This window comes from Syngnathus scovelli, chromosome 22 (assembly GCF_024217435.2).
Source record: "Syngnathus scovelli strain Florida chromosome 22, RoL_Ssco_1.2, whole genome shotgun sequence".
Classification (NCBI taxonomy): domain Eukaryota; kingdom Metazoa; phylum Chordata; class Actinopteri; order Syngnathiformes; family Syngnathidae; genus Syngnathus; species Syngnathus scovelli.
The window spans coordinates 5,223,219-5,240,614 of NC_090868.1; the positions used below are offsets into that span (position 1 = coordinate 5,223,219).

Genomic DNA, 17,396 nt, shown 5'->3' on the forward strand with positions numbered 1-17,396 from the left:
TGTGCAAAAGGATTCCCAACCAAGTACTGAGTGCATTAATGGACATTTTCAAATGTTTGATTTTGTTTTGCTGTTTTAAATCTTTTTTTTTTTACTTGGTCTGAGGAAATATTCTAATATTTTGAGATAGGACGTTTGAGTTTTCTTAAGCTGTATGCCATTATCAGCAATATTAAAATAATAAAAAGCTTGCAATATTTCAGTTGATTTATAATGAATTCAGAATGTATGACATTTTTGGTTTTTCAATTGCATTACAGAAAATAAAGAACTTTATCACAATATTAAAATTTTCTGAGACAGTCCTGTATATAAAGTATTAGTGAAAACAATAGTAAAATAATCTTTACATATATGCACAAAAAGTACAATTAATAAAATTTGATTTTCAATGTAAAAATATTTGGGACATACTTTTGGTTACTTAAAAGAATAATACTTGTTAAATAAAAAACAAATAGGACATGAAATTATTTAAATGACATGTCAGAATGGCAGACACCAATGATTAAAAAGGACATTTGTTGTCACAATTTATTATTATTATTATTATCATTCATTTAACCAAAAGTCTACGCATAAAAAAGTTTTAGAAACGAAGAAAAAAAATAACAATAAATGATTAATGGTTTTCATTAAAGGGCCACACCGGGATAATTTCGCCTGAGTGCTGCTGCTGAGTGTTTATCACCCTGAAGCCAATGTCATTAGCGGGAAAGTTCTGGTATCTTTAACACACAAATTAATTTTGCAGTGCATAACACAAAAAGATGACAAGCTGGATATCTGTATGCCTACAACAGTGAATCGAACGTGACTCTTATTGTCCAAAATTAGTTTGCTAGTGCACAGGCATTACGTGCCACTGCATCATATCAAAAGTAATAACGAAAGCTAAGCAAATGGAGCATGCTGATGTTCAGTCAAACTGCTGAGCTGGCACCCGCCAAACAAACCTGCATCCCAACTGATATTGCCACTGGACCCTCAGGCTTCTCTGAAACACATGTCCGCAAACAGACCCACACACACGCCAGAGCGTTGATAAGCCAATGTGACTTAAACATTGCGCCATGTTTGCTTCATCAAAATCAATAACGGCCCCCGGCGGGGCTATCGTCGGCGCGGCGTTCTAGACCAACGGCAACAATAACAACAACATATTAATGAGCTCGACGGGGAGAAAGGTCAAGGCTAAACAAAAGAATTCCTCCTGATAAATATTTAAGTGTGATTAACATGAGCAGGCCTAATTAAGTCATCAGTCTTTTGGCCCATGAAAGGCCCTTTGATTAGGCTCTCAGGATGAGCGCCACGGAACAGGGCCATCACCGCCGCAGGGTCCGGTGAGAAAAGTGTCCTGTGTACCAGCCAAAAAGCTCAATGATAGACATTGCTATTTATTTGATCAAATTGTGAGTTCCGGTTGTTTTTTTGCTCAATTAATAGGATCTGCTACAGAATAAAATTAAAAATAAAATCATGTATATATATTAATTAATTATTAGGGACCTCCCCGCCAAACAAAAACTGAATAAAATAAAAAATAAAACAAAGTCTTATATTTTTTTTTTAATATTTAGAGAACCCCAAGAGTAAAAAAACAGAATAAAAAAATCCTGTATATATTTTTTAAATAATTGGTGAGCCCTCAAAATTAAAAAAAATTGCACATATTTTTTGACAAATAGGAAAACTGTAGTTTAAAATATGTGGTCCCGGGATATTAGTGGCCCAATTTACAAGCAATTTTTTTTTTTTTGCTTTGATTTGCAAGGTCAGTTGTGAAACACTTCTTTGTTTGTATCGGCATCACTGTATTCTACTGCCCCCGGTGGCCGATTTATCCACACCAGGATCCATAAGGAATTAATCACAACGAATAATCTGTTTATAAATATAATTATTTTATCAATACTGAGTGGTGCTTTATTTTAAACAGCATGCATAAAAGTTTGTGTGCATTGGTGATCACAGCTCTGTATGTACAGACCCTGCACGACATCATATGTGTTGAGTCAGCCTATACGGGAACATAAGCGCCCCGAGGCTTTGTGTCAAGACCGGGGCCCTGAACATGACATACCAATGTGTGTTTTTATCGTGCAATATCTCCTGTTTGCCCTCCGGCCTTCTGTCGACAACATCCACTAAAGCCTCTTGTACTGTAAATAATAAATACTCTGTGTCTGTGTGTCTCGGACGGTGTGCATGTATAGCAATCCTGAAGTTTGCGAGGCCAAACAAGCTCCTTGCATGTGTACAAGTCATTTAAATCCCCTCGTAAAGGACGAGAAAATGTATTTTACAGTGCTGAGGGATTAGTTTAAACTGGCCTCTTCGAGTTCACGGCTGGATGGGTTTAGGCGCGGCCGAGTAACAGGTTTAGCGCGGCGTGAAAATGCCATCAAACGCTTAAAAAAATGTTTGTTTTCTCCTTGAAAATTAATTTTGGAGCCATCATCTTTGTTGGACACATTGTAAGAGCCACCTTGCGGATTCGAGGAGCATTAAGAAACCAAAGCAACTAAATGCCAGAAGTGAAGAAAAAAATATATATATGTACAGTGATCCCTCGCTACTACGCATTTCGTTTATCGCGGCTTCACTACAGATTTTTTTTTCAAAATTACAAAACATTTAAAAGTCAAAATAAAACTTCTAAATTGAGGAAACGTGTCTAACCTTTAGCACGATGTAGTATTGCTCCAAATGTTCGTTTACATTCCTTTAGAAGTCCGTTTTCGCATGTTAGGACGATCGCGAATTAGCATCTTTCCGCTAACTCGTTAGCCTGCCCAGTACTTCTTGTTGGTGACCGTACTTCGGGGATTTCACTTATCGCGGGTGGTTTTTGGGACCAATTATCCGCGATAAACGAGGGATTACTGTATATATACACTGGTTTTGTTTATGCAATTCACAATTGGGGCTCAATTAAAGTCAATTCCAACTCACCTTCAGCCCACTTTCTTTTACTTGATCACATCCATCATCGTCCTGCTGGTGCCCCCGCCCGGCACCCTGTCGTGTGGTCTGATCAGAATTTTAACTCCGGACTTATGCGGTTCAGACTCAAGGACACACGGACGATGATTTCTTGAAACCGTATCGTATTGTTTGATTATAACTACCACCATTTGTTTCCTGTGGGGCTCAAAAAGAATTGCTCTGCATTAGATTCTAAACAGGCCAAACCGGCATTGTGTCTGGCTGGCCACATCATGTTAATGCCAACCAAAGAGGCTTGATACGGTAAAATCACTTAAGACGAAAACCCCAAGCCATTCTTGAGACTTTCCAGAGAAGCTTTCGGAATTAATACCGCTGTTGAGATTGGGCAGGCGTTCAAAATCCCCTCCGTGTTTAGATGGAATCATGCACCACGGCCATTTCTTAATTTGATTCAAGGGCATGTAACCTCATTTCGGGCTTAGCTTGGCCTTAGAAGGCAGCGGGTCACTAGGAGAGACACGACAGAAATTGGCACCTGTCGTGAACTCCGAGAGTCATTATCCGCAACCTTTAGAAAAGCACTCCAATACACAGTATACTCCGAGTCAACCCTTAACCTCCGGGAGAGTCCAGAAGTCAGGCCAGCTGACTGACAGACATAAGGGGGAGGGGATTAATCACAAGAATCACATGCTTGCATGCACACAGCCTTCGTCTCTCCCTCCTCTGTCCATCACCCACGCTCACTTTCTCCTCATGATTCGGAATTAAGATTGTATCCTCTCAGCCATCACCTTGCCTGCACATCAAACTCAACCCAAAAAGCCGGAGTCTAAGAGTTTAGAAAGCATGGAGAATCTGTCTACTCCATGACGACATTAGCCCGGGAGACTGAGCAGGGACATGGGGGAGAAAAAAAAAATGGAGGCAAGGAGCCGGACGGCAATGGTTCCCCGGGCTCATCTTGGCAAAATGTCGCTGCGACAAAACACGACGCGGTTGCACATCCATCAAAGATGCCCGCTGTTATTAGCATAAGACACGCGAGACACGGGGCGCCTGCTGAATATTAATAAATAGAAGGGAGGGAGATAGTTCGACAACATTTGTAGTATCTTTTATTTTCTTCTGATCTCGTGGTGGTCGGGAGACTTACATCAATAAGACGGGAATACAACACAGATGTGACCGAATTCATCGTGTACATAAATACAATTGATTGTGCATAGAGTTATGACATCAAAATAGGACTGTTTGCGAAAATATCTTTCTACGGGTGCTGGAGGTGTTCGGGTCTGGCTTTCGCTTTCTGTGTATCATTCTAAGGCCTCAAACGGGGAAAAGTGTCTCTGCCTCCATGCTACTTCCACGGGAGAGGTACATGACAGGGCTTCAGATCTGACTTGGTGTGCATTTCAGTGCTGCCTCGATCTTCTTTCTCTTGGTCGTTTGTCGCTCGGTCGATAATCGGTAATCCCACACAATAAACTCTTGATTGCGCCACCATTCGTATCCCTTTTCTTCCTTAACCCCCGGTCCTCAACTTGGTCTGAAGAAAAAAAAAACAAAACAACAAAGCTCAAAATAAAAATAGATAAACACTAAGAGATTATGTCACACAGGGTGGATGAAACAGAGGTAGGCATGCGAATACAATAAAAGTGAACAGGGATGGCGGAAAGGAAGGAGGGGGGGGCATCGAGAGAGCACCCAAGGGCAGTGGATTCCGTGTTCGAGATAAGTGCGACCACAAATCCCCGGCGCTGGCTGTCAATAACCATTTGAACCCGGCTGCTGTGGCTAAAGATGCTGGATGAACACTGCCTTAAAAGAAGGATGAAGGTGGGGAAATGAAGAAGAAGCCCGCAAGGGAAAGAACTTCAAAGCGAGTGATGCAGTATGGCTTGAGGATTAAACAAGTCCAGATCCTACAAGAGTCCCGATTATTGATCAACCGTGCTATGGACATATTTCAGTTTACTGCAAAGTGGCTCTGTAGTAACATTGTTGGGGCTAAAGAGGATGGGCGGGGTTAAGAATCCATATCTCATGGTAGTAACTATCATTGAAAAATGGTGCGGAACTTTTGAGGCATTAAAAGCATAAATTTAAAACTATTTCCAGAGCCAAAAAGGAAAGCTCAAGATATCCACAGCTCTACAGTTTCATTATCTATTGACCCTTGGTGGAGTAAATTGATGGCACCAGGTGGAGTTTGTTGCTCAGCCTCACACTTGTTTGTCCTTTTTTTTTTATCGGTCAGGAAGAAGCGAAAAAATCAACACCATCGATGAGACGAGAGGTGGCTTAAAGGTGCCAATTTCCTGTGACCAATCAGGTCTTTGCTGTGTTTTTATTGCACTGGTTAGAATCGACTGTCTTGCTGCTCGGAAATTTGGTCAAGGTCACACAAGACAAAGTCTTTATCAAAGATAAAATTGAAAAACATTCTGAGTAGAGCTGTCAAAACTAACTGATTCATCGACAAGTAATCGACTATCAGATTAATCGAAGCCTCTTTGAATAATCGAGTAATCGTATAGACTTTTTCTTTACAATTTTATTGTCCAACTTTTCTAATGTCAGCAGCAATTATTAATTATTTTTTGCAATAAGTTAATGGAAACAGATTATTTTTTGAGTTGAACCAAAACAAAACATTTGCAAAGGTCTGTTTTATTTCGGAAAACAATGACCGCACCAGTAACGGAATCGCTTTGAGATTAGTCGATAGACACAATCGATATAGAATATTATGAAAGATATTGTTTAATTATTAGTTATTATTTAGTTGTTTTTCATCACAACAATAAATGGTTTTGTCATATATTTTGATGCAAAATAATTTTTTATCCGATTAATCGACTGAGTAATCGATCTATTAATCCTTTTGAAAAAATATCCACCAGTGACAGAACTAATTCTAAAAAATAATCTGATTCATGGAGGGTTTCAATGCGTCAATCCCAACCCCTGCTTGACTAATTAATCAAAACTCTAAAAGCATGAGACTTGCTATTCATCCTACCAGCTTTCTTTTTCATTATCACACTTGCAAAACCCTGAGAACACAAACGTGCCTGGAGGATGCGAGGCAGAGCGACGGAAGGGTCAGGGGAAGAAATGAAGTAGGCAAGGGAAAGATAGGGAGCAGGGGCCACTCATGCGGCGGGAATACGCAATGAGGGAGAGCGGCCGTGGATACGGCAGAGATCGGGGCGGGTGATAAACTCGCTGAAAAGGAACGAGAGGGAGGAGAAGGAAAGAGACGGGCTTTATCCTGCTTGCCCTTCGGCTGCCTCCGACTCACTGTTTGCTATCTGGACGTGTTAAGTGCTGAATGCATTAGAAATGCGAACTAAGGACGTTGGGAGAAGGAATTGCTACGAGGGGCGTTAGAGGCGGTGGAAACGGGTCGAAATGCCATCAATGACTCTGGTGATAAGAGTAATTATCAGTGACAAAAGTCTGCTGTTGTTCCGTCTGGCTCGAGTTGAAGAGTCAATCTTAGAAAAGTGAGATTTGGGGATTTGTTGTCGTTTTTAATCTGGATTTCGGATGAAGGGCAGAGAAGGGCAAAGAGATCTAAAGCGGTTTTGGTTGGGAGCCGGCTTAAGGGTCAAAATCACACCTTTTGACATTTGTATGCTTGCGCAGCTTTGGTTCTGATAAAACTGTGTAAACATCCCAATCGTGGTCATGGCTATCAGCATAACTGTTTTCCTTTTTAGCTGTGTCACTCTGCATATTATTGCTTTGGAGCCTTATCACAAATGTGTCTCTGTGGCACCTAATGACTTTTAAAACAAGTTAGATAAAGTCCGGACGAGCAAGAGTATGCGGTGATTGCCGTAGGCCGATAAAGTATGCGGTGATTGCCGTAGGCCGATAAACACGGGGCGGGATTATCGTATCGTCTCCAGGCTCGCTTCAAAAACGATTTACAAGATCATATAATAGCGCCCCTGACGAAGCCACAGGTAGCTGTCGCTAGAACTCGGCGCACCCGCGCCATGAATAAAACATCTTTGCAATTTAAATGACGCAAAGCTTAAAAATCGACCGGCATGTGACTTTCATATCGAGTTGACCTCGTTTGCCATAAAAACAATGAAATTGTAAAAGAGAAGAAAATCTAATAAATAAACCTCCATGAATGTATAGAAGTCTTTTTGGGAGGCTAGCGGTTGGTTATAGATCGCATACTGAGTGCCTGGAAATCAAGTTAGCATCCGCGGGAGTGCCTTCGGTGCGACTTTAACTTGACGCTCGAGGGAAAGACTTGTGCAGAGATGATGTCATTAAAAGACACACACAGAGGAGACTTGCCTCTGTAGGCAGGTATTAAGGAAATAAAAACTGACATTGAAAGTGATGATCTGGGTACGAGGATGCACATGGAAACTGCATTCTACTGTCAAAGAACTCAATGTGCAGGTTTTATGCTTATTTGGAGGGATAAAATCTAGAAATCAAATAAGCAACGGAAATCTATTGTGAGAATTTAGAAGGATTTCATACAATCTGGATCCTTGGATTTTTAAAGCATATTAGTGGTAGTAACAAAGTGGAATCTCAGTTTCAAACCATCTGGTTAAAACGGATTTGTTCAAAATCCAAAGCAATATTTTCCATAGGGAATAATGTAAATCCAAATAATCAGTTGAAATGCATATAAGGTTCAACACGTCGCAAGACATGTTCCACATTTTCTTCATAACTCAAAAATCTCCTCGTTGCCTCAACACTCCTGACAAGTTGGTGCAACAAATCCAGTCAAAAGTCGTGAGTATAACAGTTTCAGCACTCTACTTGCACGCAAACTATTTCGGGCTTTTTTATGTGACAGCAGGTGTAACTTTTAACAAAATGTGTTACCCAAAATATTTCCCTGAGCACTGCAGAGTAGACCGAGAGGGTTATTACTTTTGAGTTGTGAAAAAACTGCATTGTGGAATATGCCTTGATCTGTTGAACACCTTATGCAACTTACGAATCACGCCATGACGTGCATCAGATACAGAAAATGAAGGATATGCATTATTTGTATAAAATATAGGTAAAAACTACAAAAAAATAGGTTTTACAGTACTGTGACTTGGTGCATGAGTCCTTCCTAAATTCTCACACAAAATGTCGCTAAAGCCAACTTACATGTCGTCTATCCGTGCAGCTGCATGCTTATTTTTCTTCACAGACAAAACAAGCGAGTTATTAATTCCAATTTTTTTTTAAATTACATTAACACATGCAAAGAATATCAAAAAACTCATACCAGTTTGGCGTTGTTGACACACTGCAGGTACATGGCTGCTATGTTGGAGCAATGGAGAGTTTTGCCAGTGTTTTCTCTGTAGCACGCAAGGATCTGGCCTTGCAGGTCGGAGCATACCGGATATGTCTCGTAGCGCCTGTGAAAGGGAAAGAAAGAACGCAAAATGAGGGAACATAAGGTAGGGAATAAAATTTGCCAGGGTAGGGAAAAATAAAAGCAAAAGTGATGAACATCTGTGGTTCTTAAGGGAGACCAATGCGGCCCATTGAGCAATACTGCAGTCTATGGTGACAAGATTCCCTTGCTGTCATTCCAGTTCAAAGCACCTGAAGCAAGAATCGCCATTAAAAAAATCGCTGAGCGGTGGAAAAAAAAAATCCAATCCAGTTACTGTCCAACCTTTCAAAAATGGACAAATCAAAACCTCATAAACGGCTTGACCCACAAGGAAAGGGAAATCCATCGGTACCAGGGGACCAATACTGGGAGAGTTATTGTGCAAATCAATGTACCGGATTACACAATGGAGATGATTGGTAATACAGACACGGAATTACAAGAGTGATCATGCTTTGGTCAAATTCCCGCAAAGTTTATTTTCCACGTACTACCAAGAAAACGTTTCAAAAAAATGAACTGCCGAGCAAAATATTGATCCATCCTCTGGGTATCTTTATCGATCAGTAATTGCTCCCTGACAGTGCCAGCAGATCATAAAGCATTTCTTTTTTTGTCTTTTAGCATCTCCAGAAAGGTGTTGTAAAGCTTGAGTGCTAAGCGTCTGCTTGAAAGCAAGCCATCACTCGCTCGGTGCACTCAGTGTGTCCCCGAGGCCTACTGCAGCTTTAGCGCGGCAGTACAAACCGGTATTTTCCAGATGCTAAGGCTCGACGTTCCGCTCGACTTCGGCGCGCGGCGCTAGCTGGCATTCATGCCGCCTTGCCTTGTCTAACTGCTTTTGTGTGACGCTTCCCAAACGCCATAAAGATCCATAATGACGACATGTGCGCACGTGAAGGCTATTACGCGATCATTTTATTCACGCCAGTGCCCAGGAAACTCCGCCGGTCGCACTAAAACGTCCATTTTTTTTTGTGGCCTGTCAGCAAATTGAAGCCAGGTCCCCCGTCGTCGCAATCAGATGTTTGAGTCGCCCACCCGGAGTGAGAAATTATCCCCCTGTTAGATGCAAAGATGGGGATTTAGAAACTATGGGTCATTACCCAGAGTGCAATGCAGCAGGAAACCGATTCAAAACGCCGCATGGTGGTTTTGGAATTGTCCTTCCCGGTGCAGGTCACAAATTATCGCAGCGTTAAGAGTCGAAGGGGCAAAAAAAAAAAATTGCTTAAGCTATCGCAGATGTGAGATGGAATGAGAAACAACTTCACATATTAAATTTTAATGCTTTAGTAAATTGTAAACTTGGAATGGCTTGCTACCCAAAAATTCTGAATCTGAATATCACGACACCCCCTAGTGGCTAACATTTCTTTTAATCTACATTTGAGGTACTAGACAACAAAATTTTTTGCTTCTTGTACTGATCCTGGCACGCACTCATTACACCGCCTCTGGGCATCTACCGCGACGAGATGGGCCACTAATTGCTTTCTTAGGCATCGTCGGTAATGCCAGGTGCATCCCGCTGATACAAAGCGCAATGTTTATCACCGGTAATGGACTCTTGTGAGAGAGAAGAGACAGAGCAAGAGGATTTTTTTTTTAAATATATTTTTTTTTTTGGTGTGCTCTGTCTACAGTAAGCCTGAGACAGTGCTTAAATTAATCCAGGTGCCACAAGAACCACTATGCACCCAATTCAATATTGACAGTGGTACAATAAACTCTGGTGGCCATTTTACGGCATGACGAATTGATAACAAGGAATGATTTTTTTTTTTTTACATCTAAATAACACAAATACTGGGAAACACTTTTATACTAAGCTCGCAACTGGGAAAAAGGTCGAAAGGAGGAGCACAGTAATATCGTGTCTCACTTAACATGTAATTAGCTACAACAGATTACCTGCTCACTCCCCTTCAAAATGTCTCCTTCCTCAAGGTGTCCTCGGCGTTATTTAACCCACGTCAGCACTTTCGCATGGGGTCTGGGTAAGGGGGGCGGGGGGGTCCTTGAGTGTGCTCGCATGGCTACACGACTTATTGACGGAGAGCCGAGGACATATTGCGATCAATATGCATGACTTCGAGCCTATACAGGGATTGATTTCTATAACCTTGCTAACCTATAGAAAATTTACATCGACATGATTTCGTGGTAATTACGTTTGGGTTTAATTGATAATAAAATAAGTGGAAAACTCCAAAAGTAGAAAAATATATTTTCCATATATAGGTGGAAAACGCGGGGGAAAAAACAGTACAGCAAATAAATATACTTAACTCAACTTCAATTCGACATCAATACGTAAGAAAGACTGTTTTTGAGAACATTAAAGAATTTTAAGTGCACCTTATAGACCAAAATATACGGTAATTATGGTTTTCCGTAACAGATCGTACCAAATCCAAACTACATATTTTTTAATGCCAATGCAGAGACTTAAATTGTATTATTGTTCTTGCAATGCCTCAGGATATATTTTAAAAACAGAAGCTTTAACCTGACATTTTTCTACCAATTGGGACCTTTCGTACCAAATCCTAAATTCATTCGTTTTACTGTGATAATTTTTAGCTAACCTCAGCTTACAACACACAGGTCAATCAATCAAAAAAAAAAAAAAAAAAAAAAAAAAACCTGTCCCGTTGGACGGATCACTTTGGTCCTGCTGCCAGATTGAGTTCCCAATCAGCACGTTGTGTATTTATCATCATTTGGGTCCACTTACGGGTTAACAGGGTTAAGAGGAGGGTGCCGTTCATCCCTTAAATAGCTCTCATGTTCTCTCCAGTTAAGGTAAGTGTCACGACAGCGAGGGGTAGATAAATATAAATGATCCAGTTAGAGAGAAAAATGACAGAATGCTTTTTGCTTTTTTCGTTGGACCCAAGTGACCCCCCGCAGTGAGTGCATCAGAGTGGATGGAAGAAAATGGAAAAAAAAAAAGGGGAAAAAGGTGTGAGGAGTCGACATGAATGAAACGTGTGAGCTTTTGGCAGCCCTGAGAAGAGCTTTTAAAGCCGTTATTGACTTCTGGCTCCTCCGCTGACCGTATCCTCGGTTGCCATGGGAACAAAATTAGGCAGCAGACCTCACCTGACAGCGAGGTTGCCTCTGCGCGACATCGGCTCGCTACTTCACTACTGCAAATGAACTCCTGTCATCTTGACTAATTAAATTGGGGTGTGAAATTTTTTTTTTGGCTTTATAATCAACAACTAATTGCTTCGCTCATTTCGGAGGCTTGGCTAGTTGTCATTTAAACAAATAGCCAAAAAAAGCCCTGGCTCAACACCTTATTTACATTTTGCAGGGTATTTTTTGACTAATTTAAGCGTTTTCGGCTTTGGATGTCTTCTAATTCGGTAACTCACAAACAAAACTGGAATCAAGAGAAATGCTGAGTTGGTTAAAATATGTCAGCTGTGTACTGAATTGGAAGAACATCTGACTCTTGGTTCTTTGGCGCCACTTCATTATTAATCTGCAAACAAACAATTGGTCGATTATTTTGTCCGTTGTGAGCACCAACTTGACCATAAATATAAAAAAAGTTGCATGATGAGCATTTTTTGGGAGGGTTATGGAGGACTTTATATTCACCTTGAGATAAAGAAACGACTGTGGCTAGAGGATTAAATTGAAAAAAAAACAGGGGAGAAAAAACATTGTTGAAAGAAGGCATTAAATAAACAATAGATAAAGTAACTTTTGTATCCTACAGGGAGAGGATGACCGACAGTGACATGACAGACAAAAAATGAGCTCCTATTCTTTGCGGCCAACACCGACATAATCAGTTCTAAACACAAAGACCCAACAATGCGGTTTTGATCTCCACACAAACGCATACATCAAGGTAAGATGCAGCGGAGGCGTGTGTCTGGCGGAGGCTTACAAAACGCTATTCATTCCCCACCATTCGCAACATCAATTCAACAGAGAACCGGGTTAAAGTGAGCCGGCGAAAGGTTAGCGTTGACAGGAAGCTTAGGACCCCGTTTTCTTTCAGCCCTTTGCATAATCTTATATCTTTTACTTTCTTACAAGGCTGGCAGTTTGCCCCATCGGGATACCGAATCTAACGCACGTGCCGTATACGTACCTTTCCATACGTGCCGAGCGAGAAAGGTCACGCATTGAAACGCCGGACAGTGCGATAAAGTGTCAGTGGAAGAAAAAAACAACTAGCGGCAGACGTGGCAGAGTATAAATCAGCGGTGAGGGGTAAGACGGGGAATCGCTTATCTGCCGTCCAAAAGCGGGTCAAAGTGAAAATGGTGTGACGAACGTATGTTTGCATTATCGCTCATGTATTCCAGATGTACATATACCATATATAAAACATTTGAGAAGCAGAGATCTACAAGAGGAAGATCATGTTTGTGACTTCCTGGGGCCCATTTGGCTAACATTTAATTAGATACTAAAATTTAATCAGTTTAATACCATGGTTAATGTCGGGTTATATTTCACTTAGCATTTGCACAGGCGAGGCACGACAACTGTCTTGTCTGGATTCTTCCAAAATCAAAAGTGATATATGTGATATATGTGAAATGTGTGTGTGTATATATCAGCGTATATATATATATATATATATATATATATATATATATATATATATATATATATATATATATATATATATATATATATATATATATATATATAATTAAAGTTTTACTCAATTGTTGCAAGATATGCGATAGCATTATCCTATAAAGCAGAAAGTTACACTATAGCAAAACAACGCAGGTTTTATTTCTCTTATGCGAGGGAACTATTTTTGAGACTTTGGAGCCCCTGCGGTAACCCTACATTGCAATTGTGTCATTGCATAAAGTTTTTAAAATGACAAAAGTTCTTTGCAACAGTCGTATTGAAAGTCAGAGGTTGTAATGAGGTCAGAGTGACGATCGTTTCGTTTCAGTTGGGAGCGCTCTGTCGTACTCTGGCGGGAATAAAAAATGGCAAGAAACAGCTACATAACCGTACGCCCTTCCTTCCCAGGAGGTCCCACCTCTCACACTTTCATTTATTTTTCAACATCACCGAGGAAAATGACTGCGTACTGCACCTCAGGAATGAAAGCTTGCTGCTGGACGCTCCGGGGTGGAAACCCATAACGCCTTTAGCACATTGCATACGATGAGCTGTGTTATGGATTGCTTACTGACACGAGATGCATCCCCGAGAAGGCATTTCCATTCCTTACTTCCTTGGGGTAGTCTTTTTTAAAAATTATGTTTCCATCGCGTTGCTATGGGAATGGGCACAACTGTACTACAATTGTAAAATCTAATTGGCGGTCTCATAGGTTCCTCTTGATTCATGGACTTTAGGGTACCAAAGCAATTCTGGTAAAGGACAAATATGAACTGAACTTTGGTTTCTAGCATTGCGTTAGTTCCTACTGTTTCATGTTGATGAACACTCAGATCACACTATTATATTAACCAACACCAATCAACCCCAAGTCTCTCCACAGATGGAATCTAATCTCTCGATGGGAGACCCAGCAGCCAACGTCATATTGGGTGCTCACAACTCCATCGCTCGCGGAGATGATCAAGCTATAGCCAAAGAGGCCTCGTTACATCCAATTAACCCTCGGCTCTGATCGCCACGCCGCATCCCATGTTCCACCAGACCTTCTCGACATTTAATTAGCACACACATGCGCAGAGACCCCCCCCCCCCTTCTAATCGTCATTGTAATCCAGTTACAATCGTCCTAATGCACCCCCTTTAATCCAATCAGCCAATCGAAAGTCTTTGTACACATGCCTGTGTCACATGACTACCCAACCTGTTAGGACCGACGTTCGCTCGCAGCCAGCGCCGCCATTTGGCACTAATGTTATTCCGGTGAGTGATTCCCACCCCCAACTCCTCTCGCTTTAATGTGATTTGGGAAGTCTCAGTTCCAGCTTGCGCAAGTCCAGCGCTACACCCCTAGTGGGCCACACTAATCAGTTTCCAGCATTTCTCAGGGAGACAATGATCCCGGTGTTAGCACTGGCTAATGACAAGCTAACACAATAAACTCAGCCTCCTGAGGGCCGGGGCCCAATTTGGCCCCCACCGTTCGCGGCATCCTCATCCACTTTCCCTACATTACTATGGAGTCTAATGGCCTCTTATTAAGAAGACGGATGGAACGAGAATGGGGAAAGATTCTTCAAGTACTTGGGTTACATGTGTGTGTTGGATACATGTTACACACATGCTAGTTTATTATTACCTTCTTCAGCAAATGGCCTCATTACTGTAATCAATCTTTGCACTATCAGGGTTACGGGTATACCAGCATACGAGTGTGGACCCAATGGTCTGCTCGCTCCCTTTACGGCGAGTCACACTCGCAGTACCTCCAGTAAGTCAGATCTGTTTCCAATGAGCTTTCAAAGCCACCCCCCTCCCCCATCTGGGGCTTTCTGACCATCTCACCGTTTTGCTTTTGCCCGCATACAGACAATTGGTAAAGGCATCCAGGCCGGTTCGGAGGCAGGTTCGAGTGTGGCCTGAGGGTGCCTCCGATGCACTTCGTGACTGCTTCGACACCACTGACTGGGACTTATTTAAGCAGGCAGCCACCTACAACGATTGGACGGACATAGAGGAGTATACTGACTCTGTTACCTCTTACATCACAAAGTGCATCGATGATGTGACTTGCTCAAAATCCGTCGTCACTCGCGCGAACTGGAAGCCGTGGCTGACGGGGGCTGTCCTCAGACTGTTGAGGGCCAGGGACAAGGCTTTCAGAGCGGGGGATGAGGCTGGCTTGAGGACAGCGAGGGCCGACCTGTCCCGAGGCATCAAAGAAGCAAAGAAGGCGTTCTCGTGCAAGGTCTCCACCCACTTCAAGGACAGCAAGGACGCACGTAGCCTTTGGCGGGGCATTCAGACCATCACGGACTACAAGCCCGAGCCGAGGAGCTGTGAGGGCGACGTCCGTCTGCTGAACGATCTGAACCGCTTCTTTGCTCGCTTCGACGCCCAGAACAGCACTTGCCCACTGAAGTCCACTCCCCCCCTGCACGAGCAGCCCCTGCGCCTCTCTGCCGACGGTGTGAGGAGGGCGCTTGCCGCTATTGACACCCGTAAGGCGGCGGGCCCTGACAACATCCCGGGTCGAGCGCTGAAGGACTGTGCTGGGGAGCTGTCGGGTGTCTTCACGGACATCTTTAACGTTTCCCTGCAGCAGGCCATCGTCCCCTCGTGTTTCAAGGCTGCCACCATCGTTCCTGTGCCAAAGAAACCTGCACCGTCCTGCTTCAATGACTACCGCCCTGTGGCACTGACGCCCATCATCATGAAGTGCTTTGAGCGGCTGGTCATGGAGCACATCAAGTCCGTTCTCCCCCCCACCATTGACCCTTTCCAGTTTGCGTACCGTGCCAAGCGGTCCTCTGAGGACGCCATCTGCTCTGCCCTCCACTCGGCCCTCACCCACCTGGAGAGAAAGGACTCATATGTGAGGTTGCTGTTTGTGGACTTCAGCTCTGCCTTCAACACCATTGTGCCGCAGCGACTCATCTGCAAACTCGACGAGCTGGGCCTCAGTACCTCCCTCTGCAACTGGATACTGGACTTCCTCTGTCAGAGGCCTCAGGTGGTGCGTGTTGGCGACAAAATCTCCGCCAGCATCACGCTGAGCACGGGAGCCCCCCAGGGCTGCGTGCTCAGTCCATTGCTCTTCACCCTGCTGACGCATGACTGCACTGCGACCTACAGCGACAACCGCATAGTGAAGTTTGCTGACGACACGACTCTGGTGGGTCTCATCACGAAGGGCGACGAGACTCGGTACAGGTCGGAAGTTGACCTTCTGACCACGTGGTGCAGGGACAACAACCTCCTGCTGAACGTCGATAAGACCAAGGAAATGATTGTTGACTTCCGGAAGGGTCACACAACACACCTGCCGCTGATCATCGACGGTGCTGTGGTGGAGAGGGTGAGCTGCACCAAGTTCCTGGGGGTGCACATCAGTGAGGACCTCTCCTGGTCCGAAAACACCTCGTCACTGGCAAAGAAAGCTCAGCGCCGCTTGTACTTCCTGCGGAAGCTCAGGCGTGCATGTGCTCCTCAGGCAGTCCTGTCTACATTTTACCGTGGCACCATTGAGAGCGTCCTCACCAGTTGCATCGCTGTCTGGGGTGGTAACTGCACTGAACAGAACTTGAAGGCCCTGCAGCGCATTGTGAATACGGCTGGTAAGATTATTGGTGCTTCGCTACCCTCCCTGAAGGACATTTACACCTCCCATGTCGCCCGCAAGGCAACCTCGATTGCCAGAGATGTGAGTCACCCGGCTCACTCTTTGTTTGACCTTCTGCCCTCTGGGAAGAGGTACAGGAGCCTGCGCTCCCGCACCACCAGACTCGCAAACAGCTTCTTTCTCCAGGCTGTTAGGGCCCTGAACTCGCTACCCCCTTCTGCGTAGCGTGCGGCACTGTTACGCTACTTTCGGGAATGTCTGCTGTACGCGCACTTGCTCCTTTTTTTTCTCTGCTCCTCCTATTTATTTATTGTTGTTTATTATTGTTGTTGTTGTGTTATTTATTCATTATTTATTCAGCACGCTTTTGTTATACTTGTTTACTTGTTGTCTGTTGTGAGCCATGTCTTGTCACCGTGGGATAGGGGGGAACGAAATTTCGGTTTCTTTGTGTGTCTTTGGCATGTGGAGAAATTGACAATAAAGCTGACTTTGACTTTGACTTTGACTTTGAAGGTTTAACTTCGCCAAGGCTGCCCTTTCTCACCGATTCTGTTCACAACCTTGCGATGAGAATCGGCACCTCCAAATGTTGGTTCTAAATTGGAATAAGGTGCAATGCCCTTTCAGGTTAGAATGAGATCCTGCCACAAGTGGGGGAGTTCAAGTGTCTTGGGGTCATGAAAGAAGAATTGTGCATTGGTGCAGGATCTGCAGTGATGCGGACTCTGCATGGTGAATAAGTCCTTGATTTACGACTCATTTTACCTTTCTACCTTCACCAAAGGTCAGGAGCTGTGGGTCATG

General features: G+C 43.3%; 1 protein-coding gene across 4 annotated transcripts in view; it reads right to left on the reverse strand.

Moving 5' to 3' along the window:
• Positions 1-4,050: 4,050 nt before the first annotated feature.
• chchd3a (coiled-coil-helix-coiled-coil-helix domain containing 3a) overlaps positions 4,051-17,396 on the reverse strand; it is a 38,439-nt gene continuing 25,093 nt past the window's right edge. For 3 of the 4 annotated variants that reach the window (XM_049761681.1, XM_049761684.2, XM_049761682.2), the window contains 3 exons: positions 8,231-8,366; positions 8,110-8,144; positions 4,051-4,504 (listed from right to left, as the gene is read on the reverse strand). In XM_049761681.1, the coding sequence (XP_049617638.1) occupies positions 4,495-4,504; positions 8,110-8,144; positions 8,231-8,366 (181 nt within the window). In that variant the 3' untranslated portion in view covers positions 4,051-4,494. The remainder of the gene's footprint in view (positions 4,505-8,109; positions 8,145-8,230; positions 8,367-17,396) is intronic. The other variant, XM_049761683.2, reaches the window with a different exon arrangement.